This window comes from Puma concolor, chromosome C1 (genome assembly GCF_028749965.1).
Source record: "Puma concolor isolate L17-30 chromosome C1, mPumCon1.1.hap2, whole genome shotgun sequence".
NCBI lineage: Eukaryota > Metazoa > Chordata > Mammalia > Carnivora > Felidae > Puma > Puma concolor.
The window spans coordinates 93,469,702-93,497,624 of record NC_141674.1 but is presented as its reverse complement, the minus strand read 5'-3'; the positions used below and the strand labels follow the sequence as shown (position 1 = coordinate 93,497,624).

General features: G+C 38.8%; 1 protein-coding gene across 6 annotated transcripts in view; it reads left to right on the top strand.

Moving 5' to 3' along the window:
* Positions 1–3,405: 3,405 nt before the first annotated feature.
* WDR47 (WD repeat domain 47) overlaps positions 3,406–27,923 on the top strand; it is a 72,336-nt gene continuing 47,818 nt past the window's right edge. For 3 of the 6 annotated variants that reach the window (XM_025934915.2, XM_025934914.2, XM_086717740.1), the window contains exons 1-4: positions 3,407–3,704; positions 20,531–20,578; positions 23,752–23,918; positions 26,123–26,206. In XM_025934915.2, coding sequence (XP_025790700.1) covers positions 23,761–23,918; positions 26,123–26,206 — 242 coding nt within the window. In that variant the 5' untranslated portion in view covers positions 3,407–3,704; positions 20,531–20,578; positions 23,752–23,760. Of the gene's footprint in view, positions 3,705–8,367; positions 8,554–20,530; positions 20,579–23,751; positions 23,919–26,122; positions 26,207–27,923 lie in introns of all 6 variants that reach the window. The other 3 variants (XM_086717739.1, XM_086717738.1, XM_025934913.2) reach the window with 3 other exon arrangements.

Below are 27,923 nucleotides of genomic sequence, written 5' to 3'. Positions count from 1 at the left end.
TAAGCTTTTGTTTAGGGGTCTGGAGAGGAGTGCTGGTAGACCCAGGTATTCTACCTACCTAATCTTTGAGACTATTTGAAAGAGAAGCAGTGGTGGTCTCTTGTTCGTTCTCCCAGAGCCAGGGCACTGCTGGCTATAAATCACACAGCTCTTTGGTGTGTGTATTTATGTGTGTGTTCTAATAAGGAGAGTGGAACTTTTAAAACAAGTGCTCATATCCCTGTTGAACTTCCCCTGAACAGCTTGAGGCAAGATTTCCTTTTTTAGGCTTGTGCTCAGATTCCTTTCCACTATTTGGGGAAAACCAAAAACTTCTATTTCCCTTTTTAGAAATGAGATTTGAGAATCTTATTAAAAGGGGTACACCTTAGCCTATAGGCATTTAAGTCACAAGCACTATGAATCATTCTGTCAAGTTAGGACCTGCATTTTCAAACGATGCCTAACCTAGTTCCACATCCAGAGTAGGCACTTGATAAATATTTGGTGAAGATTGAGGCAGTACCTCAGAATCCAAGGACAGTCCTTCAACTGAGAAAGCCTTGTCCTTTCTGAACAATTCACTGCTTTGCAGCAACTAGAGTGAAAGACAAGAAGATCTAATCTTAATCAGTGTGGCTGAGTATAGAAGGAAAGGTGATACCTTAGGCTAACAGCTATTAAGGTTGTAGTGTAAAACTTGATGATGTTACATTAGGAAGTGAATATACAGTCAATGCATTTATTACTGAACAAGATGTGCCAGATGTCATATTTCAGTGCCTGATTTCTCCCTTTTCCCCACCCCCTTTTTCTGGAAATACGGTTGTGCGTTTGCTTCTAACAATTCTGAGGACTTGTTCAAAATTTAGACACAGGTAACACTGCCACAGGATATGGGGGATATAAACATGAATAAGACTTTATTCCCTCTACCTTTTCAGGCTAAGTCCATTTTTTTCACACTAAAATATCCAGTTGATACACTGAAGTAGAGTGCAAAAAGAAGGGTTTAAGAATCGTATTGGTTGAGGGGCGCCTGGGTGGCGCAGTCGGTTAAGCGTCCGACTTCAGCCAGGTCACGATCTCGCGGTCCGTGAGTTCGAGCCCCGCGTCAGGCTCTGGGCTGATGGCTCGGAGCCTGGAGCCTGTTTCCGATTCTGTGTCTCCCTCTCTCTCTGCCCCTCCCCCGTTCATGATCTGTCTCTCTCTGTCCCAAAAATAAATAAAAATGTTGAAAAAAAAATAAAAAAAAAAAGAATCGTATTGGTTGAAATCTTAGCTCCCCTACAGATCAGCTATTTGCCCTTGGGCAAATTATCCCTTAACGTCTAAAATGGGAATAGTTAACAGGCATCTTAAGGGAGATTGTGAAGCTTAAATGAGAGCATAAGTAAAGTACTTTATTTTATGAATGCCCAAACCAATCTAGTACCAGATCACGTTCTTCCTTTTATGTAGCACTCTGCCTCTAATAGGTGGTCAAATGTTTGTCAGGCTCCCTGATTAGTAACTCTTTCTAGAAATGATGTGAGAAACAAAGGCAAGCTGAGGGCAAAGCACAAGCTAACAGCTACCCCCCACCCCCCAAGGTGGGATATGTGTGACATTTCTCAAGCACTCCTGGCTGCCCAAGAACAAAGGAAAGGGAGAAAAAAGTGGTTAACTGATAAAGATCACAGTGATGCCTCTATCATGAGCCTCTATCAGCTTGCAACAGTCCTTTTTTTTTTAAGTTTATTTATTTTGAGAGAGTGAGAGAGCACAAGCAGCGGAGGGGCAAACGGTGGGGGGGGGGGGGGGGGAGAGAGAGAGAAGATCCCAAACGCTCTGTGCTGAGCCGATGAGAGACTTCATCTCATGAACCCATGAGATCATGATCTGAGACGAAATCAAGAGTCTTAACTGACTCTTAACTGAAATCAAGATGCTTAACTGACTGAGCTGCCCAGAAGCCCCAGTTTGCAACTGTATTAATGATTTACAAGAAAAAAAGCAATCATCAATAGTCAAACTTCTAGAAACCTATAGATTGAATTTCCTAGGACCTTGACACCACCATCCCTTCCGTAGGATAGAAAAATCTTATATAATCAGTCACTCCTCACAACCCAAGGGCAGCTATTTCTGTCCTCTGTCAATGGGTCCTGTCCTTGTGCTTTAATAAAGACATTTTTTTGCACTGAAGACGTCTCAAGAATTCTTTCTTGGCCATTGGCTCCAAACCCCAACACTTTAAACCACATCAGATCTAGCTGAAAATTTAAATAAATAGTGCTTGGTTCTTGCAGTGGTATTGAGAATCAAATTTAAGAAGCGGACTCTCAGATGAACTATACTGGCAAAAACCATACTGGCATTCCCAGGATATATTGTATCTGCCCACTTTTTCAATTTAAATACTCCGTAAATTTTTTTTTTTCTTTTTGATATCAAGACCCTGGGTAACATTAATTTGTGTTTATATTCATTTGCCTATCACTTATCACTGAGAGAGTTTCTTAATGAAGACTTTCTTATAGGAGTTAATCAGGACTAGGTAAAGTTTTGCATAAACTGTTTTCCCTGAATTCGTAAATACTTTTCTTAGAACCTTTCCTTCACACGATCGCTTCTTTTATCTTGAATTAGATTAAATTTTTCCTGTTCATAAGTGTTTTTGATGTTTATTATTACCACTCTCTCTTATGTCCTTTCCCTCAGTCTGGAGGCCCAGCTCACTCTTGGCATTTGGCCCTTATGAAGGCGAGGTTCTTACAGGTTTGTATCACTGTATTCTTAGCTCTTCTACATCGCTATACCCACTGAATACTCAATTCAGCTGGGTTAAGCATCATGTATATTTGTGGAATCGACTGCACTGGTGGGGTCGGAAAGTGAGGTTCTGTTGTCATGGGCCTTGCAACTAATAAAAAGGGTAGTAAAAAAACCAAATCTGTGAACAAGTTAAGTAACTGTAAAATGCTCCAAGGCATATCAGCATCACAAAAGGAGAAATCAAGAATGGGGCAAATAAGCAGCTGGAGTTTTCAGGAAGAAAGTGAGGCCAGGAAGAGCGGAGAGAAAAGGGCAGGCTAGATTTCTTTCATTTGCGTTCAGTAATAATTGTCAGGAAAGAGTATTATAGAGGCGATTCTAATGAGCAGAGGACTTCTCGATTCCGAGGCGACAGCCCCCTCTGCGCTATTTCGGGACGCGGGGTCACCGGCCAGCGACCCGTCTGCGTCCCGGCTGCTGGTCTCTCACCCAATCGCCAGGCCAGCTCTTCCTCCGAGTCCAGCAGGTCCTTGGAGGGCAGGCCAGAGCCCGTCTGTCTAGGCGGGTCCCCACCTCTCCAGGCTCGGGCCCGCCCAGCCGACTCTCCCTTTGGCTCAGGCACCTGCCTGGCCGCCCCTCGGCGGGGTCCTGAGGCGCCTCGGAGAAGCGCGATGATTGGTTGCCGCTCGGGGCTGGAGCTCTGCTCCAGCGCCGCTTGACAACCGCAGTCTGCAAGAGGCTGAGCTGAGCGGTCCTCCGGGAGGGGCAGACGCGAGGAAGGACGGCCTGAGGATCTGATGGATTGACGCGCGGGCGGCAGGAGGGAGGACCGACGCCAAACCCAGACATAGACCTCCGCCCTCGCGCTCCAGCCCCAGCCCGGACCCGGCCGCGTCGGGGCCCCGTTCGCCGGCCTCACAGCCGCTTTCTCCTCAGCCGCTTCTCTGGACTCGTCCGGGAACCCTCAGGTGAGTGACTCCGGGAGGCGGAGGCGGGGTCGGCCGCGTCGCACCTCGGGTTGCCATGGTCACCAGTCGCCACCTGTCACCAGCTGACAGGGCTCCGACCCAGGCGGCCCTTGGCCCAAAGGGCGGCGTTTGCGGCCGGGGAGAAGGGTCTCGGGTAGGCTTCGGTGCCTCCTGGGTGGGGACTGGGGTCGTGAGTGAGGCCCCGGCGCCGCCGGATGAGGACCTGGGAACTGCCGGCCCCTATTTCGAGGCCGCCTGTCCTGGACCACACCTTCCCCTCTCTTCCAGCCCGGCTCTGGGGTAGAGCGACACCCCTCGCCTGGTACCGTCGGCCCCGGAGCGGGGAGCTAGCGCAGGATCAGTGCCCACCTCGCCGCTGCTGAGAGGCGGGAGGGGAGCTGGCTGCGTTGATTTCTTCCTTCCTCGCCCGCGGCCGAGCCCTTGCGAGAACTGAGGGGCGCGCTCGCGTCCCTGTCTGGGCACGCCTTGGCCGGGAGGAGGGGAGGAAGCTGTGGGGCTGGGAGCCGAGCGGCGGCGTGGGGCAGCTCCGCGGGGCCGGCTTTGGCCTTTCTTACGTCAGTGGTTCTGTGGGTGCAGCCTTTGGGGGTCTGGGCGGGGGGCGGGGAGAGGGGAATCGACTGGGTTTGGAACCCGGCTTTGCTGGGGCTGAGGAGCTCCGGCGTAGAAGAGGCGGGAGGCTGTAGAACTCTAGGGTTCAGCCGGTTCCTTGTATTGGGGAGAAAGATTGGGGCTCCAGCTCTGGGGCGAGGCCTTGGGCAAAAGGGGCAAGGTAGGCTGGGCGGCATTTGAATAGCATTTGATTTTTTTCATCTCTATACCCAGACGTGCAGTCAGTAACCACGCATGGTATCTGAGCGGAGCGTTTTTGGCAACTTGGTGCTCTGCATAATGAAAGGAGAAGCCTTTGTTCCACCCAGATTCATAGGTTGTGATCTAACACTTATTTGCCTCCCTTTGTTGTAGACTTCATAGAATGCTTCAAGAAGTTAATGGCACAGAAATTAACATGTAGGCTTTAAATATGCTACAGATCTTTTTTTCACAGTAAATCCAAGTAGAATCTTTTTTGTCTCCGGTGTTGGCTTGAGTTGCATTGAAATTTTACTAGGAAGGAGAAACGCCTAAGAGCCCATTTTCCTTTATATGGCATATTCTAGGGGTCTCATTTAGGACAAAGATGTAATGAACAATTTTACCTTAGGTTTTAGGGGGTAGATTGCTTCCACACAAAAGGAAAATTATTATACAGTGCGGGAAAAGACAAGCAATTAAACCATTAGCAGTATATTGTCAGGTAAAAAAAAAAAAGCAAGCACCACAGAACACTGGAACTTATATGCCATAATAATATGTAATTTTTTGTGAAGGGATTTCAATATGTTTACCTCTTCTTCCTACTTCCTAATTCTTTTCTTTCTCTCTCTCTCTCTTTTAAAGCCAGTATTAGGACTGTATCATTAGAGAACAGGGGTATTATTCTAAGTTCCTAGTTACATACTTGTGTTCAGCCTCTGTTTCTGTTTGTGAAATTATCAGTTACTGAATGGACAGCATGGGATATGGTTGATATATACTGTAGTTTGAGAAATACTTCAAAATAAGTATGAAAAGATGCAGTTTTCCTTAGCAAATCAGTAAGCTGGAAATCAGATTGCCTGGATTTAAGTGTCATTTAGCTATTGATTACAATCATGGAAGAGCTACTTAACCTACTGTTGAGTCTAATATCTAGATCTGTAAAATGGGGATAATACCTACTGTTGTTTTAGTCTGGAATGGGCTCTAAGTTGAACAAGATAGTCTGTTTGAAAGCACTTTGGAAAAAAATTAAGGCATCTGTTGATTACCTCTTAATAGAGTGGAGCGTTGGCAAGGATAATTAAAATACTCTGCATGATGTATTTAGTATTTTGAGGCCCAGGACCTTATTTCTTATAATGGCCTTACAGGGCTCACGGGAACTATTAAGGTGCATCCATCCTTACTCTTTGATGGAGGTTCTTTATTACCATGGTGACATGGAAAAAGGGTGTTTCTTTCCTATATGTGTGCAAGGATTGCTTTCCTGCTTTCAGTACGATTTTCTTATATTTAGAGAATATAAGGTAGATTTCAGAGACTTCAAAGAAATTTCATGCTTAAGGGACCCTGGGGATGTGTTCAGTCTTTTTCTGCCCCTAGGAAAAAAATTTAAGAAGCATTGTCTTAGACTCACTCAGCTAATGAATCACTACTTAGCACAGGAAATAAGTTGAATTTCAATTTCTAAAACTTTGACACTAGGCTTATTATTCTGATTATCCCCTCTTGTTTCCCCCGCCTCCTGTAAATGTCAGAATATTGTAGTGGAAAGGTCAAAGGATTTTAGTCATATAGACCCTCTTGTCCCATTCATAAATACTGTATAGGAGTATTAAGGGCCTGACATAGTAAATGCACAGTACATGTTAGTAGCTTTTCCTTTCCCATCTCTGCATATTAGGATATTAACAATCTCTCAAACCCATTCTTAACAGGAAACCCTATTATTCCTCTGAACTTCCATGGCATTTCATTTGTAATTCTTCTATGGTGCTCTTTATATTTTATGCATATTACTTTTATATAGAAGACTTGAATCCAGGTCTTCAAATTCCAAATCCCCATACCTAAGGATACTTTTTTATTCTGTGTAATTTTGAGACCATTACATTGAATAGTCAAAGCTTATATATTTCAACTGATTTTTCTTGCTTTTTTTGTTTTTTGTTTTGCTTTTTGCTTTTTAATTTGTTTCTGTTTGGGTAAAAAGCTATCCTTACAAAACACCACACACTACCTTATAAATCTTGCTTTCATGTTTTATCGTCTTCACTGTAGTAACTCAGTGATTGTATTTCTGGGACGCAGCATGGTACTAGCACAGAGTAGATACTCAAATATTTTTATTATTATTATTTTAATGTTTGTTTATTTTTGACAGGGTAGGGAGAGATTTAGCAGGGGAGGGGCAGAGGGAGGGGGGACAGAGGATCTTTGCTTACAGCAGAAAGCCCCATGTGGGGCTTGAACTCACGAACCAGGAGATCATGACCTGAGAAGAAATTGGACACTTAACTGACTGAGCCACCCAAGCGCCCTGATACTCAAATATTGTTAAACAAATACTGACCTCAAACAAACGTTATCATAAGTAAGAGTCTCTTCGTGTGGCATCTGCAACATAATTTGATCTAATCAAGCTTCCCAATATTTTGTTTTATTTTTTATTTTATTTTATTTTTTAATTTTTTACGGAGAGAAGAGAACATGTGAGCGGGGGAGAGGAGTAAAGGGGGAGAAAGAGAATCTTTTTTTTTTTTTTAAATGTTTATTTACTTTGAAAGAGAGAGGGTAAGAGAGTGCGTGCATGTGTAAGCAGGGGAGGGGAGCAGAAAGAGAGAGGGAAAGAGAATTCCAAGCAGGCTCCATGCTGTCAGTGCAGAGCCTGATGTGGGGCTCCATCTCAAGAACCACAAGACACAAGATCATGACCTGAGGTGAAATCAAGAGTCCGGGACTTAATGGACTTAGCCACCCAGGGGCCTCAAGCTTCCTAATATTTTAAAATTACACCTAAAATATATGTAAAACCAGGGTTAACTTTTTCTAAAGTAAATTTTTATACTTTATCCACAGCACAGTAGCTCTCCCATAGCATGTTTTTAGTAGCTCTTTTGTCATACTGGTTTTACCATGGGTATGAACTCTGAAGGGGAGAAACTTATGTTTATTAAGCACAATTCACATGCTTGCCACTCTCCCTGGACCTTTATCTTGTTTTGCAAGTCAACACCCTATTTTATAGAGAAACAGTACTACGTGAAAAAGGACATAAACATTTTATACTATTTGATACATTGACTTAAATAATGAATTCTATAAAATGAACAGATTTCTATGGCTAAGTATGTTTTGTGACTTTTGTTGATGTATTGGAAAAGAAAATAGAATCTTGTAATAAAATTTTTGAGAAAACTTGACAGAACTGAACTAAAATTGGAGCCTTAATGTCCATTTTTTGGTTTAACCTTTTTTAAAATGTTATTTTGAAAGCCTGGAAATTGCGTTGGATTGGTTTTCTTTCCAACTTCAAGAGAAGTTTTAGAAATTAAATTCTGGGAAGTGCAAAAACAGTATCTGATGAGCAGATGATGATGTAAAGCAACTTTAGGTGTTTGGGTGTGTTTATTATATAGTGCGCACATCATGGGAAGTGTTGATTTCAATGTATACATTCAAATACCATACCTGGAGTGTTGTATTCTATTTTGGATGTTTTAAGAGAGTGATTAACACATGTTAGGCAGAGAATGATTAGAATGGTAGGGGTTCTGTAAGCTATATGAAGAATTGCTAAAGCGTATAGGAAAATAGACATGATTATTGGTCAGATTCAAATGTGTGAAAGTTTGAAACATAATAAACTTGTATCATGATGATCCTGAAGACATGAATAACTAGATGAAAGTTGCAAGAAAGTAGATTTCATTTCAGTATTAGGAAAGCACAATTTTTATACTTGTGAAAAAATTAAAGGAGTGTTATCTATTGTTACAAATTACCTTTTCCAAAACAGTGACTTAAAACAACAAATATTTATCTCACTGTTTCTGAGGGTCAGGAATCTGAGCACAGACCTGCTGAGTGCCTCTGATTTAAGATCTCTCTTGAGGTTCGGTCAAGCTGCCACAGAGGCTTTGGTGTCATCTGAAGACACAAATCAGGGATGATCTCCTTCTAAGCTCAGTGGCTTGGGTCTCTGTTCCTGTGGGCTGTTGGACTGAAGGCTTCCATTCCTTGCCAGCAGGTGAGTGGAGGCTTCCCTCAGTTCTTTGTCACTTGGATCTTTCCACAAGGTTGCCTCATGGCATGGCAGCTGGCTTCCCCTAGAGTGAACATTCTGAGAGAGAGGACACATGCCTGCACTCAGGACTCACACTACTATCTTTTTACAAATCTTGGAAGTGACAGCCCAACACTTCTGCTATGTTCTTGGGTAGAAGTGAGTCACTAAATCCAGCGCACATTCAAGGGCCAGTGACTAGAGAAGGTTGTAAACACTAGTAGGCTCATTGGTGACCATTTTAGAGACTGCCTTCCACAAGTGGCTTGTAAGGGGGGCATAAAATTTTTCTCTCATTGGAGGCATTTATGTAGAGGTTGGCAGACCATCTGTTAGAGGTAAGTTTTGGATATTCTGCATTATAGGAAGGTGGACTAATGTACCTTCCAACTCAATTCTGTGATGAATATATAAAAGGTAAGGAAGTAGAAAAGCTAAGGATGAAAGACTTTAATAGGCAATTATATAGTATATATTCTGATGTACTTAATTCAGTAGTTAATGCTTATATAATTTTGACTTTTTCAGTACATTTTCAAGTTTTTGTGATTCTTGGTTCAGTACATTTCCTGCTGTGTTTCTGTATGTTGACCTACTGACTTTAAAAAAAAGCCATTTTTTATGTAGTTCAATTTCTGAAGTATACACAAATACCTTAAGTTCTGTTTTTCCCTTTGAAAATAATAAAGTGTGTATGGGAGTAAAACAACATGAAGGACTTTTTTTTTTTTTTTTTTTTTAAGAGAGAGAGCTCGAGTTGGGGAGAGGGGCAGAAGGAGAGAGAGACTTTCAGGCAGGCTCCATGTTCAGTTTAACCCCAGTGAGGGGCTGGATCCCATGACCCCAGTGTCAGGACCTGTGCTTTATTTATTTATTATTTTTTAAAAATTTTTTAATGTTTATTTATTTTTGAGAGAGAGAGAGAGAGAGAGAGAGAGAGAGAGAGAGAGAGACAGACAGAACTCCAGAGGCAGAGGGGCAGAGAGAGAAGGAGACACAGAATCAAAGCAGCTCCAGGTTCTGAGCTGTCAGCACAGAGCCTGACGCGGGGCTCGAACTCACGAACCGTGAGATCATGACCTGAGCCAAAGACAGGCAGCGTAACCGACTGAGCCACCCAGGCGCCCCAGGACCTGTGCTTTAATCAAGAGTTGGATGCTTAACCAACTGAGCCACCCAGGCGCCCCATGAAGGACATTCTTCATCTGTTTTACAAAGCACACTTCTGTACCTTGGCTTTAGGTGTGACAGAAAACGATACTAGAGGTCTCATATAATGAAAGGTGAAATTGTATTCTTAGATAGAACATCATTTTTACCATAAATAAATAAAGTAGAAACACACAAATAATAAATAAGGAATATAGTATGAGTTTATATGAATATTTTACTTTGACCTTGGTTGATATAGCATTAATTTGTGCTTGGAGTTAATTTTTATTACAAATATTAAGATTATAGGGGCGCCTGGGTGGCGCAGTCAGTTAAGCGTCCGACTTCAGCCAGGTCACGATCTCGCGGTCCGTGAGTTCGAGCCCCGCGTCGGGCTCTGGGCTGATGGCTCAGAGCCTGGAGCCTGTTTCTGATTCTGTGTCTCCCTCTCTCTCTGCCCCTCCCCCGTTCATGCTCTGTCTCTCTCTGTCCCCAAAAAATAAATAAAATGTTAAAAAAAAAAAAATTAAAAAAAAGATTATAAACTTTAGGGACACCGGGTGGCTCAGTTGATGGAGCATGTGACTCTCAATCCCAAAGTTGTGAGTTCAAGCCCCATGTTGGGTGTGGAGCCTACTTCAAAAAAAAAAAAAAGAATATATACTTTCTACATTTCTTATTTACATCTTTATAGGTTGAAACTCTGCCTAATAAACATTTGAATTTTTACCATGAGCTGCTGTGATGATTTAAGTAATAAATCGTTTAAAAAATCTTTTAATTCTTTGTATGATTAACACCTAAAGCTTTTGCCTGTGAGTCAGGAGACCTGGAATTCTTAGTTCTGCCTAATGTCTAATAATTGTGTAATCAAGCAGTGGCACTGTTGCTCACTAGTAAGTGGGATTCTCATTTTAAATTGTTTTAAAGAATAGACTTGCTTTGGTCTGCCCATACCTACTGCTAGGTTTCTCTTGAGTTCAGTGACACCATCTGTGAGTTTTCTGACGAAGCTGTTCAGTCTGAGACCAGAGAACACAGCAAAGGTCTGATAGGTTTGTTTGTTTGTTTTTATATTTATTTATTTTTGAGAGAGAGCGTGTGAACAGGGGAGGGGCAGAAAGAGAGGGAGACACAGAATCTGAAGCAGGCTCTAGGCTTTAGGCTGTCAGCAAAGAGCCTGATGTGGGGCTAGAACTCATGAACCTCAAGATCATGACCTGAGCCAAAGTCGGATGCTCAACTGACTGAGCCACCCAGGAGCCCCTGATAGGTTTTTTTGTTTTTTGTTTTTTTAGTTTATTTATTTATTTTGAGAGAGACAGAGGCAGTGCAGGGTGAGGGAGGTGGGCAGAGAGCAAGGGAGAGAGAATCCCAAGCAGGCTTCATGCTGCCAGCACAGAGCCCGACACAGGGCTTGAAATCCTGAAACCAGGTCATAACCAGAGCCAAAACCAAGAGCCAGAGGCTTAACCAACTAAGCCACGCAGGTGCCCCAAAGGTCTGATAGGTCTTAAAGAGATCTGCCGAACCATGTTCTAGGCAAGTGAACTAAAAATGTATTATTTAAGAATAAAAAAAATTCTCTACACATTTTGTTTTTTGATCTAAAATTCTTATGCAGTAGGGGCTCCTGGATGGCTCAGTTGGTTAAGCGTCCAACTCTTTGATTTCGGCCCAGATCAAGATCTCAGTTCGAGAGCCCCATGTTGGGCTTTGTGCTGACAGGCTGCTTGGGATTCTCTCTCTTCTCTTTCTGCCCCTCTCCTACCCCCTCCGTCTTGCTTGCTCAAATGCTCTCTGTCTCTCTCTCAAAATAGATAAATAAACATTAAAACAATTTTTTATATAAATAAAAATAGGGGCCCCTGGGTGGCTCAGTCGTTTAAGTGTCTGACTTCAACTCACGCCATGATCTTGTGATTTGTGGGTTCGAGCCCAGCGTCGGATTCTGTGCTGACAGCTCAGAGCCTGGGACCTGCTTGAGATTCAGTGTCTTCCTCTCTCTCTGCCCATCCCCCACTAGCACTCTGTCTCTCTCTCAAAATGAATAAACATTAAAAAAATTAAATAAATAAAAATTCTTATGCTTTAAATCAACACTGATTTTGCTTTTAGTTGTGCTCTAAAAGCTAAATTGTGTTCAGAGTGAAGCATTTGTAGCAACACACTGTTAAATTTATCTAGGTTTATCTAGGTTTCCCTATATTTGGTGTGGTTTTCATAGATATTTTAAAGACCGAGGTCCATTTTAAAGTTGAAAGTTAAACTCTAGAGCTCTTAGATCTCATTTTTTCTTTTCTTCCTTCCTTCCTTCCTTCCTTCCTTCCTTCCTTCCTTCCTTCCTTCCTTCCTTCCTTCCGGTTCCCTTCCCTCCTATCAGTTTCAATATTCCTTATTTTTTGATGGCAATATTCATTTAGATAACAATTTTAAATTAAGTGGGGTTGATTAAATAAGGGTTAAGAAATATATTTTATTAGATCTGGAGAGATTTTTTTTTAAATGATAAGTAGTATCAGGGCACCTGGGTGCCTCAGTCAGTCATCTAACTCTTGACTTTGGCTCAGGTCAGGATCTCATGGTTTGTAGGTTCGAACACCATATCCCACCCTTTGTGGGGATTCTCTGTCTTTCTCTCTCTCTGCCCTTCCCTGGCTCGTGTACTTGCTTGCTCTCGCTCTCTTGCTCTCTCAAAATAAATAAACTTAAAAAAAAAAAAAAAAAAAAGAACTGATGATCTCCCAGAAACCTTTATTAAAAAAAAAAAGAGAAAAGTAATATCTAATTTTATTTTAGTTTCTTACACAGTTGGGCTAATCCTTTTTGTCTCTCCTATTAAAAGTGCATGTTTAAAATTCTGGTTAGACTGTTATTAATGCAGGATTTTATCTAGGAGTCTATTTACCCTATTAACATTGTTTAATAGAAAAACAGTGTGAAAGATCATAAAATTAGGGTCCTCAGTTGGAATAATTTTTAAAAATTATTTCACTACTGTGAAGTTTTTTCCTTTAACATGTTTAGATGACTCTTTCCTTATTTTTGTGAAGTATCTTTGCCCTTTTGCCCTTCCTTTTCTTGGGAATTAGTGTGATATAGCAGAAAGAGCTTTAGCATCTCACAGACTATGGTTCCATTCTTGCCCAGGGTTGTAACCTTTGGCTACTGTATTTCCTTCTTTCCTTTTTCCTACCCTTTCTCCTTTTCTTCCTCTTTCGCTCTCTGCCTGTCCTTTCTGTTTCTGTATTTCGGTCTCCCTTTCACAGTCAGAAATTCTAATTTTCATTGCTGCAAAGCTTAGGATTTGAATTGGGGAGGGGGAGACAATTTCTTGTCTTGCTACCAAGATAAGGCAGCCCAGATGCTTGTGGAAAAAATGAAGAGTTGAAGAGTTCTACTTGCTCAGATGTTTGAGGAGCTAATGAAAAATTGACCTAAAGATTAATCATATATATATACATAATAAAATTAATCATGATTAACATACAGAGATTAATCATATATAATATATATGTAAATATAAAATTTGCCTCCCCTTTGTTTTGCTACCCTGTTAAATAGGTTCCCTCTGGTACTTTTTAAAGATTTCCTGATTGACATGGATGCTGATATCAAGATGTATGTCCTGATGTACTTCTGAAAGAAGTATTCAGTTGCTGGTGAAATATATGTTTAATCTTTTTTTTATTATTAAAAATCTTTTTTCATGTTTGTTTATTTTGAGAACGGTGGGGGGAGGGGCCAGGGAGGGGAGAGGAAGAATCCCAAGGAAGGGTCCCTAGTGCCAGCTTGGAGCCTGACACGGGGTTCAAACTCACAAACCACGAGATCATGACTTGAGCAGAAACCAAGTTGGTCGCTTAACCAACTGAGTCAGCCACCCAGGTGCCTCTAAATTATTATTATTATTTTAAAATTATTATTTTTAATGCTTTATTTATTTTTGAGAGAGAGAGAGAGGCAGAGTATGAGCAGGGGAGAGGGAGACACAGACTCTGAAGAAGGCTCCAGGCTCTGAGCCATCAGCACAGAGCCCGACATGAAGCTGGAACTGGTGAACCGGGAGATCATGACCTGAGCTGAAGTCTGATGCTTAACTGACTGAGCCACCCAGGCACCCCTATTATTATTATTTTTTAATGTTTATTCATTTTTTGAGAGAGAGAGAGAGAGTGCATGTGCAAGTTGGGGAGGGGCAGAAAGGGTGGGAGACACAGAATCTGAAGCGGGCTCCAGGCTCTGAGCTGTCAGCACAGAGCCAGATGGGAGGCTCGAACCCACGAACTGTGAGATCATGCCTGAGCTGAAGCCAGATGCTTAACCAATTGAGCCACTCAGGAACCGCATTTTTATTTTTTTAATTTAAATTTTATTTAGTTAACATAGAGTGCAGTATTGGTTTCAGGAGTAGAATTCAGTGATTCATCACTTAACACCCAATGCTCATCACAAGAAGTGCCCTCCTTAATACCCATCACCTGTTCAGCCCATCTCCCACCCACCTACCTCCATCAACCCTCAGTTTGTTCTCTATCATTAAGCATCTCTTGTGGTTGGTTCCCTTTTCCACCCACCCCACCCCTATATGTTCATCTGTTTTGTTTCTTAAATTCCATATATGAATAAAATCAGATGGTATTTGTGTTTCTCCAATTGACTTATTTCTCTTAGCATAATACATTTTAGCTCCATCCTTATGTTTAGTCTTAATGTAAATACTGGGTTAATTTCTTTTTTGTTGTTGTTTATTTATTTTTGAGAGAGAGAATGAGACAGAGCATTAGTGGGGGAGGGCCAGAGAGAGGGAGACACAGAATCTGAAACAGGCTCCAGGCTCTGAGCTGTCAGCACAGAGCCCGATGCGGGGCTCAAACCATGAACTGTGAGAACATGACCTGAGCCGGAGTCAGACATCTAACCAACTGAGCCACCCAGGCGCCCCTGGGTTAATTTCTTAAACTTACAAAGCCCAATATCTTCATCTGTTAAATGGGGATGAAATTGCCTATCTCATAAGACTGTTATAAGGATCAATTAAACAACGTAAGTAAAGATCTTAGAATAGTACTCAATAATTATTTCATTGTAAACATAGCAGTATTATCTTTGGGATTCTATTCTAGTTACTATCTTGATATAGAAGAGAACCTTTGGAATCTAATCCTGTAATTTTTCATAGTTTTTTTCTTTTTAGAGTTAAAAATTGTATTCATGTAAGAAATGTATGTATAAATATATAAGTAATGCATGGATATATATTGGTTGTAAACCATTCTGATAATACAAATGATGAAGAGTAAAACGGTCCCCCTTCAACTCCTTTCTCTTCCTAGTTTCATGCCCTGCATCCATTACAATTCCTGTTCAGAAGTAACCACTCTGACCAGTTTGATATGTATCCCTCCAGACCTTTCTTTATTTATTTAGACAGATATCAAAAATAAGTGGATGCATTTATATTTACAAAAATATAAAAATAAGTGGATGCATTAAAAAAATAAGTGGATGCATTTATATTTATCCATTCAACAGATGTTTATTAATAGCTATATTCTGTGATGTGCCTTTGCACTGTGAGGATGCATTAGTATTCTGTACTATGAATTTACCATAATTTAACAATACTGCTATGATGAGAGCTCAGTTCATTACTCATTTTTCTCTATTACAAGCAAATCTTCAAGGAACATCTTTGTATATGTATCTTTGTGTGTATTTGCAAGTACTTTTTTGGGATCAGTTTCTAGAAGTAGAATTAGAATTGGTGAGTCAAAGAGTATAAACATTTAAAATTTTTATAGAGGGGGTGCCTGGGTGGCTTAGTCAGTTAAACGTCCAACTTTGGTTTAGGTCATGATCTCATGGTTCGTGAGAGCCCCCCGCGTTGGGCTCTGTGCTGACAGCTTGGAGCCTGGAGCCTGCTTTGGATTCTGTGTCTCCCTTTCTCTGCCCCTCCCCTGCTCATGCTCTGTCTCTCTCTCAAAAATAAATAAACATTAAAAACATTTTTTTATAGATAAGAATTTATGTTGTCAAAGTCTCTTTCAAAAAGTTTGTCCCAGTTTACATTTTTAACACAATGTGTGAAAGGGCATTTACCCATACTCTTGCCAAAACTAGGTATTATCAGGTAGGCCAAAATTAGTAGGCCATAAATGGTGTCTTGTTTTAGTATCACTAGTGAGGTTAAACATCTTTTCATAAATTTTTGGTCTCTTTTGTAGTTCTGTGAAGTGTCTGTGTAGTCTTTGCTCATTGTTCAACTGGAATTTGGGGGGGGGTATTGATTTCAAGATGCTATTTGTTCTCATTGGTAACCATTTAACCGTTTATGTGTGTTGTGTTTATTCCTGATTGTCCTTTGTCTCTTGTTTATGACAACTTCTATTAAATGGAAGGTTTACAGTTTACATTTTTAGTACCAGATTTGACCATTTTTTACTTTACATTTTCTGGGTTACAAGACTTAATTATACAGTCTGAGTCAAAACTAGTTTTGCTTATCTTGTAAATTTTTAGTTCTTTAGCAATTAAATATGTTTTTTAAATTTTTGTTAGTTTCAACATGGAAAGAACACACATACTTTAATCTCATAAAGAAAGATTGAAATAATATTTGAATCAGATCTGAGAAGAAGTCTTGTGTTATAAAAAATTTACAAATCATTCTGAAATATTACTTCTTTACATACCTAATGAATATATTATATTCATTTTATTACTAATACCTTTCATTTACTTGCAATTAGAATTTTCAAGTAATTTGCAATTGGAAATTCTTACTTATATTTCATATTATTATTTAAATTTTTTGAATAGGTAATATTTGTACATAGTACAAAATTCAAAAGGTTATAAAAAGGTATGTAGTGGAAAGTCTTACCATTTCTATTCTTTTTTTTTTTTTTTTTTTATATATGAAATTTATTGTCAAATTGGTTTCCATACAACACCCAGTGCTCATCCCAAAACGTGCCCTCCTCAGTACCCATCACCCACCCTCTCCTCCCTCCCACCCCCCTTCAACCCTTAGTTTGTTCTCAGTTCTCAACAGTCTCTTATGCTTTGGCTCTCTCCCACTCTAACCTCTTTTTTTTTTTTTTTTGTTCCCCTCCCCCATGGGTTTCTCTTAAGTTTCTCAGGATCCACATAAGAGTGAAAACATATGGTATCTGTCTTTCTCTGTATGGCTTATTTCACTTAGCATCACACTCTCCAGTTCCATCCACGTTGCTACAAAAGGCTATATTTCATTTTTTCTCATTGCCACGTAGTACTCCATTGTGTATATAAACCACAATTTCTTTATCCATTCATCAGTTGATGGACATTTAGGCTCTTTCCATAATTTGGCTATTGTTGAGAGTGCTGCTATGAACATTGGGGTACAAGTGCCCCTATGCATCAGTACTCCTGTGTCCCTTGGGTAAATTCCTAGCAGTGCTATTGCTGGGTCATAGGGTAGGTCTATTTTTAATTTTCTGAGGAACCTCCACACTGCTTTCCAGAGCGGCTGCACCAATTTGCATTCCCACCAACAGTGCAAGAGGGTTCCCGTTTCTCCACATCCTCTCCAGCATCTATAGTCTCCTGATTTGTTCATTTTGGCCACTCTGACTGGCGTGAGGTGATACCTGAGTGTGGTTTTGATTTGTATTTCCCTGATAAGGAGTGACGCTGAACATCTTTTCATGTGCCTGTTGGCCATCCGGATGTCTTCTTTAGAGAAGTGTCTATTCATGTTTTCTGCCCATTTCTTCACTGGGTTATTTGCTTTTCGGGTGTGGAGTTTGGTGAGCTCTTTATAGATTTTGGATACTAGCCCTTTGTCCGATATGTCATTGGCAAATATCTTTTCCCATTCCGTTGGTTGCCTTTTAGTTTTGTTGGTTGTTTCCTTTGCTGTGCAGAAGCTTTTTATCTTCATAAGGTCCCAGTAATTCACTTTTGCTTTTAATTCCCTTGCCTTTGGGGATGTGTCGAGGAAGAGATTGCTATGGCTGAGGTCAGAGAGGTCTTTTCCTGCTTTCTCCTCTAAGGTTTTGATGGTTTCCTGTCTCACATTCAGGTCCTTTATCCATTTTGAGTTTATTTTTGTGAATGGTGTGAGAAAGTGGTCTAGTTTCAACCTTCTGCATGTTGCTGTCCAGTTCTCCCAGCACCATTTGTTAAAGAGACTGTCTTTTTTCCATTGGATGTTCTTTCCTGCTTTGTCAAAGATGAGTTGGCCGTACGTTTGTGGGTCTAGTTCTGGGGTTTCTATTCTATTCCATTGGTCTATGTGTCTGTTTTTGTGCCACCATTTCTATTCTTTAACTATCCAGTTTTCCTTTAAGACCCTTTAAGAACCATTTTTATCAATTTTTTGTGTCTTTTTTCCCCAGAGATATTTTCTGCAGATACACAACATATAGTTTATGTTAATTGAATTCTTTTCTTTTTATAGCTATATTAAGCAACACCTGCTTAAAGATAATTTGGTCTTTAAGCCAAAATTATTCACAGTTCCAGAAAGTAAATTAGAATAATTGATGAATAGAAGAACAGCTATCAACAATAAGAAGGGACACATGCTGTATCCATGTTATAAACATTAGTTGATTAGCAGACATGACAGAGCTTTGCAGTTAGAAGGGCTTTTGTTTGCTTGCTTATATGATTTAAAACAAATCGGGGCGCCTGGGTGGCGCAGTCGGTTGAGCGTCCGACTTCAGCCAGGTCACGATCTCGCGGTCCGTGGGTTCGAGCCCCGCGTCGGGCTCTGGGCTGATGGCTCAGAGCCTGGAGCTTGTTTCCGATTCTGTGTCTCCCTCTCTCTCTGCCCCTCCCCCGTTCATGCTCTGTCTCTCTCTGTCCCAAAAATAAATAAACGTTGAAAAAAAAAACAAATCTATTTTCTTTTTTATTAAACTGACCTTATATGTTAGAGACTTCTAATTATCCAAGACTTTATATTTCCCCCTAAGAATATATGTATATCAATAACAAGAAGTATATTGAAATGTGACTTAAAGCATATTATAAAACTTAAAGGGAAATCCTAGAAATTGCCCAGACTAACTCTCTTATTCTATTTTTAATCTATTTTTTATATTTTTAAAACAATTTTTAATGTTTTACTTTTGAGAGAGAGAGAGTGGGGGAGGGACACAGAGAGAAGGGGACAGAACATCCGAATTGGGCTGTACCCTGAAAGCAGCAAGCTCGATGCCAGGCTTGAACTCACCAACCACGAGAGCCAAAGTTGGCTCTCACCAACTTAAACTCACCAACCTGAGCCAAAGTTGGACACTCAACCGACAGAGCCATCCAGGCGCCCCTATTTTTAAAGATTATTTATTTTGAGAGAGAGAGAGAGAGGCAGGGAGAGAGGGAGAGGGAGAGGCAGGGAGAGAGGGAGAGAGAGAACCGCAAGCAGGCTCTGCACTGTTAGTGTGGAGCCTGATGAGCAGCTTGAACCCATGAGCTGCGAGATCATGACCTGAGCTGAAGCTGGATGCTTAACTGACTGAGCCACCCAGGTGCCCCTAACCCTCTTATTCTATGTACGAAGAATTGAGGCCCATAGATGTTAAGTGACTTGCAACATCACATTTATAATTCTGAAGGACCAGACATTTACAGTTAACTGACCTGGCAGCAATGTAAGTTTTTAGAATGCTATTTTATTAAATTTATTGCTCTATTTTTTAAAGGAAAAGGTGCAGTAGTTTTATGTTACAGTTTGGTATTAAAAGGTGTTACAGTTTGGTATTAAAAGGGTTCATGTACTTCATTTTCTTATCTGCATTTTTGTCTGTAAACAGGAATCTTAAGGCAATGTAATTCATTGTTACATGATCTGTAATACTTGGAAGATTAAAGAGGGTAGTTTTTATTGTGTGGGATGGAGTTGGAGATTAATGGAACTTTTCTTCAGCATTCTTTTCTTGACATAAAATTTATAATGGCTGTACCTTGATTCCCTCAATCTTGTACTTGTGAGTCATTCTTAGTTTTGTGCATTTTTCTTCCTTTCTAATCTGTATTACAAGTGAGTAAAGAAACATTTCAAATGTTCCTCATTGCAAAGGAACATTTAAATCCTATCTATTTATATTTGATTAGAAAGTTACCACTGATATTTTTTTCATAAAACTTTTTCCATATCCATGTATAGAAATATACATAAAGGTCAATATATTTCTGTTGACATTCTTTTTTTTTCTTGTTAACATTTTATCTTTAATATTAGATTTCTAAAAATAATTTTATTCCTTGCCCCTTAATATAGTCTTCTAATCTTGTTTGACTAAGATAGGAATCAGTATGAGTATAGAGACAGCATCTGGAATTTAGTTTCTGTAGATATTAATTGTATCTAAGTACTAAAATATTAACTACCTTCCTGCTGGTGTCCAGATATACTTATTATTAAAGAAAACATTTCTTTATCTCACCTAGTCCAGGATTGGATATAAGTAAAAAGTTCTTTTTTTTTTTTTTTTAAGCTTATTTATTTATTTTGAGAGAGCGCACAAGAGAGGGGCAGAAAGAGAGAATCCAAAGCAGTCTCTGCACCAGTAGCATGGAGCCAGATGTGGGGGTCAAACTCACAAACTGTGAGGTCATGACCTGAGCCCAAACCAAGAGTTGGACACTTAACTGAGCCACCTAGACTCCCCAAGTAAAAACTTATTTTTTTTAAATACATAGAGATGTTTTTGTGATTTTTTTTTTTATTAAGTGTGTCATTTATTATGGAAATACAGAAACATTCTGATTTTTTTTTTCATTTTGTTTTCAGTTTTCAGCATAATACACTTTATTGTTGGCTCTACATAAATTCTGCCTGGTGAGTAATTGTTCACATGCACCATGCGCTGGCATATCTAACCTACAGTATTGTCAGAGCTGACTTTGGCTTAAATAGGTTAAAGGGCCAGAGTTCTGTCCTTTTGAATGATTTTTAGAATAGTTGCAAACAAAACCATCTACTCCGTACCTTTTAAGAGGCATTTCTTCATTGATTTTTGCACCTTAAGTTAATTCAAGTAAACTTTATTGTACACTTATGTACTGTACATCTCATTTAAAAGATAATTTTAGTTGTTTCTAAGCTAGTTAACTCTTACTGTTTATATCTTCCCTGAGAAGGGAGGATGAAACATTTATTATTGAATTCTACTCTTCTAAATTAGAGAAAAATTCTGCTTGGTAGTGATTAATAGCTTAAGGAGATTAAGAATGTGAATTATGTTTTTATGTGTTATCTTTAAAAGCTATATTTATATAATGTATTTAATTTCTAAATTATATAGCTGGGATTTGGGAGCCTCTACAAACGTTTCAGTAACACAGAGTGGTTAGAAAAGAATAACGAAGATACAGTCATTAAGCATGTGCCTATGTTATATATGCTATCTAGCAACAGTGAATCTTATAAGAATTAAAATTCTAGGTTGAGTGGTTAAAATAGTATACTTTTCTGCTAGGAATTTCACAGTATAGAATTAAAGCTTGTCTTTTAAAAACCCTGAACAATTCTCTGTTAATTAGTATACATTTTTTGTATTTATTCAAAGTTTAAATGTAAAGTCAGTATAAAAATATGTATTTGTAAGAATTTATTTCTTCTCTTAGACTTTATTAATCAGAAATGATGGTGGCATTGAACTTGTAGTTATGATTTATTTTATTTCTTTAATGTTCATTTATTGATTTTGAGAGAGAGTGCGCGTGAGCACAATTTGGGGAGGAGCAGAGAGAGAGGGAGAGAGAAAATCCCAAGCAGGTTCCGCACTGTCAGCACAGAGCCCGATGTGGGGCTCAATCTCACCAACTGAGAGATCATGACCTGAGCCAAAATCAAGAGTCAGGTGCTTAACTGACTGAGCTACCCAGGCACCCCATAACGTGAAATTCATAGTAACTCTAGAGTTCTCCCATATTGAGGCTGAATGTAAAATAAATTGAGGCCTATAAAATGTTCGATATCATTGGGTATATTCAACAACAATAGAAAATTGCATCTCAATTCTGCACCAAGTTGTATGGTTGGTACATAGTGATATAAGTGAAGTACCCACTAAAAAATTAAAAGATGGAGGGGGCAATTTTTTTTTCTGATAATTAAATTAATAAAAGCCATTCTTTTGCTAGTAAAAATTATATGAAGATTTGGGGAATGCTAAAACCACTAACCCTTGTGCTCTAGGAGTAATCTTAGGCACCTCTGAAATGTAATTAAAATTTAGTGAGCAGAAATATCACTAATTTTACTGTATCCTTTTTTGGACAAAGTCTGTGAACAGGAGGATGGTCACCTCAAAAGAGAGCAAAGAGAAACCCAAAGCATGCAGACTGGTCAGCTGCCCTTTTGAGAGAGAGATTGGTGATCTGTTTGTTTCTTGAGGCAAGCATGTCCTTATTGTGGTGATGGATGTAGGAGATTAGCCTGATGTAGGAGATTAGCTTAATTTGATGTCATTAAATATTTGAGTCATATGATATCTTCCCATGTTCTGTCCCTTGTTTACCCTGCCACCTTCTCTACCTAAAAGAGAAAATCTACTCATCTGATATGAGCATTATAGTCTGCTGGACATTTACACTTCTCATTATAAAGAAAGAAATTGACAAGATAATAAACAAATTGGAAAAAAATTAACAGGTTTGCATACATATGTGTGTTTGTTTCTGTGAACTTGGTTAAAGTTAGTTGGTCCTGTGAGAAAGATGTGCTTACAATAGTCTGCTTCATTGATGATGCGTGATGATGTGTCTTTGCAGCTAGTCCCTTTTTAGCATGGTAGTCTTTTGTACTGCTGTTAGCCTTAACATTTGAAAATTCCAACAGCTTAGGCCATTTAACTTGTGTGATCTCATCTGTGAAATGATCTTCAGAATTCCTCCTAGTTCTAAATCTTTATGAATTCATAACCTATGTGCTCAATTGTATCACTGCAAACTTTTAGGTAAAAGTTAGAAGAGATTGTAGAAAATTGAAATATCTTTGTTCATGTTTAGGTTGATATGAGTTAAAGTTGTACTTTTTAATCAGCCTTGTTTTGTTTGACTCCAAAGTACAAGATATAATAGTTTGTGTTGCTATAGACTATAAGGTTCTTAAGGACAAGGCCAGTGTCTCCTAAGTAGAACAGTGCCTATCACAGAGAAAAAGCTGCTTATTGAATGAGTGTATGCCTATGGCAAGGTATTTAGGACATGGCTAAACATGGTTATTAATGAGTTTTAAAATGTTCTTTTTTATGACAGATTTTAAAAATGTGTAAGAATAGAATAATATTGTCTCAGTCCATTTGGGTTGCTGTAACAGAATACCATAGACAGGGTGGCTTATAAATAGCAGAAATTTATTGCTCACAGCTTTGGAAGCTAGAAATCTAAGATCAGAATGTTCACATGATCAGGTTCTGATGAGGACTCTCTTTCTGGTTGCAGACTACTGACTTCTCAATGTATTCTTACAAGGTAGAAGGGTTGAGCTGTCTTTCTGGGGCCTCTTGAAGGACACTAATCCCGTGAAGGACAGAGCCTTCAAGATCTAATCACCTCTCAAAGGCTCTACCTCCTAATTCTGTCAATATGAAGATTAGGATTTCAACAGATTAATTTTGGGAGGACACAAGTGTTCAGACCATAGCAAATATAAGTGAATCTCCCTCCATTTACCCATTACCCCACTTCAATAGTCATTATTCTTGTTTCATCTTTACCTCTTCCAATCCCCTCTTGTATTATTTTGAAACAAGTCACAGACTTTATATCATTTAATTTGTATTATTACAGTGTGTATCTCTCAAAGACAAGGACTTAAAAAAATTATAGCCATAACCTTTATTCCACCTTAAAGAATGACTGGTTTTGATAAATATTAAGTTAATTTCAAAATACCTATACTAAATATTTCCAAGAAACCTATTATGTATAGTTTCCAGTCAGTTAATAACACTTAGAAATAAAATAATAGGACTAATTTTTGTTTTTGTTCTGTTTAATATTTAGGCTATCAACATGACGGCTGAAGAAACAGTGAATGTAAAAGAGGTTGAAATTATTAAACTAATTTTAGACTTCTTGAATTCAAAGAAACTTCACATTAGTATGTTAGCCCTCGAGAAGGAAAGTGGAGTCATAAACGGCTTATTTTCAGATGATATGCTTTTTCTGAGGTATGATTTCGTTAGTTTTATAAGGTTTGTAGCTCCTTCAAAGAAGTGTTAAGTATTAATGAAATAATATGTGTATTTCAGGTGGGATATTTATAATCGTGAAAAGGCCATATAATTTGTAAAAATAATGTTTGTTTTTATAATAGAACATTTACAAAGTCATGTTTTCTATAGAATCTTTTCAATAGTAAGATCAAGAAGCCCATTAAAAAAACTAGAGTCACAACTCCATTGTGGTTGTGGCATCATCATGAAAAATTCTTGATTTAAAAAATAAGAGACTCCAGAAGGATAAAAAAAAAAATTCTGAAATACCATCTTTTTGGCCATAGAAATGAATATAGATATATTCATTATAGAAAATAGAGAAAAGGAAAAGAGAAAAATACCCGTCACCCAGACACACTACATGCTGATGATTTTCTGTGCATATTAAAAAAAAAAAAAAAGCAATTCTGTTACATTCTATTAGAAGGATAATTTAGTATCCTTCTTTATCCATTAACATTATAAGGATTCTCTGTGTTACAAATTTATACTTAAAATTTTTTGATTTAATTGATTTCCTAATGGTTCCCCAATTTTAAACAAATTATTTCCAATTTATCTTAAATAAATGCTCTATTGAACATCTTTTATACATAGGACTTTTTCTGTATCTTGAATTATTTCCTTAGAACAAGATTCTTGGAATTGCAGAGCAAAAGAGAATTAACATATTTGCCAAATGGGAAGCTAAATATATCCTAACTTGAATTAGATGGAAAAAGAAAAACCCAGATTTCCAGACAGAAATGCACTCTCTGCTTATGTGATACTGAATATCCTTGATGAAGAGTACAGATTCTTGGACATGTGGCATTTTGTGACTTGGAAAGCTTTAAAAAATGAAGCATTCCTAAGTCATGAAAAAGGAACTTAAAAAAAAAAAAAACTTCAATGTATTAAGAGTTTATTTAAACTCCTTGAACTTCCTTGTATTTGGTGTTATGAATGTCATTTAGCCCTGGGAAGCTTAGTCAATATTCTCAGGAACCAATACTGAGGCCGTTCCGGCCCTGTCTTTCAAGCATTGCTACTCCTGGAATTTAGCAGTGGCTCTCAAATATCCCCCCTCCAAGAACCAGCTGGGTTTCTGATGAAGTTTTACTGGTCTGAGGTAAAATGCAAAGAATTGTAGAATAGTTAAGTTTTTCATTAAACTAAATGTATTCATCTTAAAGGACTAACCTTTGAAATTCTGCCCTTTCTTTTTAAATATTAAAATGCCTCTTTGTAAAATGATTATGATATATTATGATTGCTTCTTACTAATATTCCTTATTTGCAGGCTTAAAAGTTGGCAATCTTATTTAGATCCTCCTGCCCATCCCTTTTTAAATTATATTGTTCTAAAAATCCAGAAGTAGGGAAATTGCTATTATAAAAGAAGAACAGCAGTAAGAATGCCTTATAACTTTTGGAAATTCCCATAGACCACTAAAGTGGAATAAAACCTGATCTTATTCCTTGCTGTTTTTATTCTCAGAGTATACATTTTAGTGTTATATGCCTGAAAGATGTAGAAATCACAGTTGAGAGCAGGATTTCTCAACCTCAGCAATAGTAACATTTTGGGCCAGATAATTCTTTGTTCTTTGGGGCTGGGGGGTTTTCCTGTGCATTGTAGGATGTTTAGCAACATCTCTGACCTATACTCAGTTGATGTCAGTAGCACCCCCAAATTGTGACAACCAAAATGTCTCCAAACATTGCCAGATGTGTTGGGGACAAAATCACCCCCAATTAAGAACCTCTGATTTGGTGAGTCTGAAATATAGCCATCCATTGGCCCCTAAATAATACAGAAGAGCTTTAAAACTGTAAGATGAGTAGGAAAATAAAGGAACGTTTAGACTTAGCCCAGTGTTTTTATATAGGTGAAAAAAACCCCACATATATATTAGAATGAGAAGTGGATGCAGATTCACAAATTCTTCTCATATAGGATATGTTGTTACAAATAAGTTGTGAAAAATTTATTTTAGTATAGTGGTTGAGGATGTTAACCTCATTACAGACTTCAGACTGAAGTTTTAATGCTTCATTTATTCTGCTTATCATTTATTCTTATCATTTATTCTGCTTTTATTCATTCTTATTTATTCTGCTTTTAATTAGTATAACCCAAATTTGATAACATGCATGTGTTTTTCTTTATATAGGCAGCTAATCCTTGATGGTCAATGGGATGAAGTTCTTCAGTTTATACAGCCTCTAGAATGTATGGAAAAATTCGACAAAAAAAGGTAAGATTTCATCAGAATTTTTTATTGTCTTATCACTGGTATAGGCATAGCAAAACAAAATAATAAACAAAAATTTAAAAACAAGACTGTTAGCTTTCCTAGAAAATAGTATACTCAATACCATTGAGTTGGAGGACTTCTAGAGGACAAGTTGTATGTACTTCAGTTGGTTGAAAATCTGATTTATAAACCTACCTTTTTTGACAGTGTATACAAAAAGTCACAAGGGCCATATCTGAGACAGTTGCTTCTTCATAATTTATTTATTTTGAGAAAGAGAGCATGAGCTGGGGAGGGGCAGAGCGAGAGAGGGAGAGGAGACTCCCAAGTAGGCTCCCATATCATAATTGAGAGATCACAACCTGAGCTGATACAAGAGTCTCAACAGAGCTCAAGCAAGTGAGCCACCCATATGCCCCAATAATATGAAGATTTGAAAGATGTCATTCTATTGTCTCCTCGCCTCCATTATTTTCTGATGAACACTTAGCTGTGTTTGTGTCCAGATTCTCTTGTATGGTTGTTGTTGTTGTTGTTTTTGTTTTCTTTTTTAGTTGCCTTCAAGATCTTTTTTTTTTTATTGAGGTGTATATATATGTGTGTGTATATGTGTGTGTGTGTGTGTGTGTGTGTGTGTGTGTATTTTTTTTGTGTTCTTTTTTTTTATTTTTGAGAGAGAGAGACAGTGTGTGAGTGGGGGGAGGGACAGAGAGAGGAGACACAGGATCCAAAGCAGACTCCACACTCTGTGCTGATAGCACAAACTCATGAACTGTGAGATCATACCCTGAGCTGAAGTTGGCGCTTAACCAACAGAGCCACCCAGGTGCCCCTGTGTATATATTTTTTTCAATGTTCATTTATTTTTGAGAGAGAGAGAGAGAGACAGAGCATGAGTGGGGGAGGGGCAGAGAGAGAGAGGGAGACACAGAATCTGAAGCAGGCTCCAGGCTCTGAGCTGTCAGCTCAGAGCCAGATGTGGGGCTTGAATTCACAGACTGCGAGATCATGACCTGAGCCAAATTCGGACACTTAACCGACTGAACCACCCAGGCGCCCCTATTGAGGTATATTTAACATATAAATAACATTATATTAGTTTCAGATGTACAATACAGGGATTGGATATTTGTATATATTGTAAAATTGTGATCACAGTAAGTCTAGTTAACGTTCATCCCCATACATAGTTATAAACACTTTTTTGTGATGACAGTTTTTGTTTTTTTAATTTTTTTAAAACATTTTTATTTTTGAGACAGAGAGAGACAGAGCATGAACGGGGGAGGGTCAGAGAAAGAGGGAGACAGAGGATCTGAAACAGGCTCCAGGCTCTGAGCTGTCAGCACAAAGCCCGACGTGGGGCTCGAACTCACAGACCACGAGATCATGACCTGAGCCGAAGTCGGACGCGTGACCGACTGAGCCACCCAGGCGCCCCTTGTGATGACAAATTTTAAGGTCTCTCTTAGCAATTTTCACATGTGCAAAACAGTATTATTAACTATATAATGTACACCATGCTGTACATTACATTTCCATGACTTACTTTATAACTGGAAGTTTATATCTTGGGACCCACTTTACCCAATCTGCCTACCCTTCCAACTCCTGCCTCTGGCAACAAGATTTTATCATTTGCTTTTAGCAGTTTGATTATGATGTGCTTAAGTGTGGTTTCTTTGTATTTTTCCTGCTTCGGGTTTGCTGTACTTTT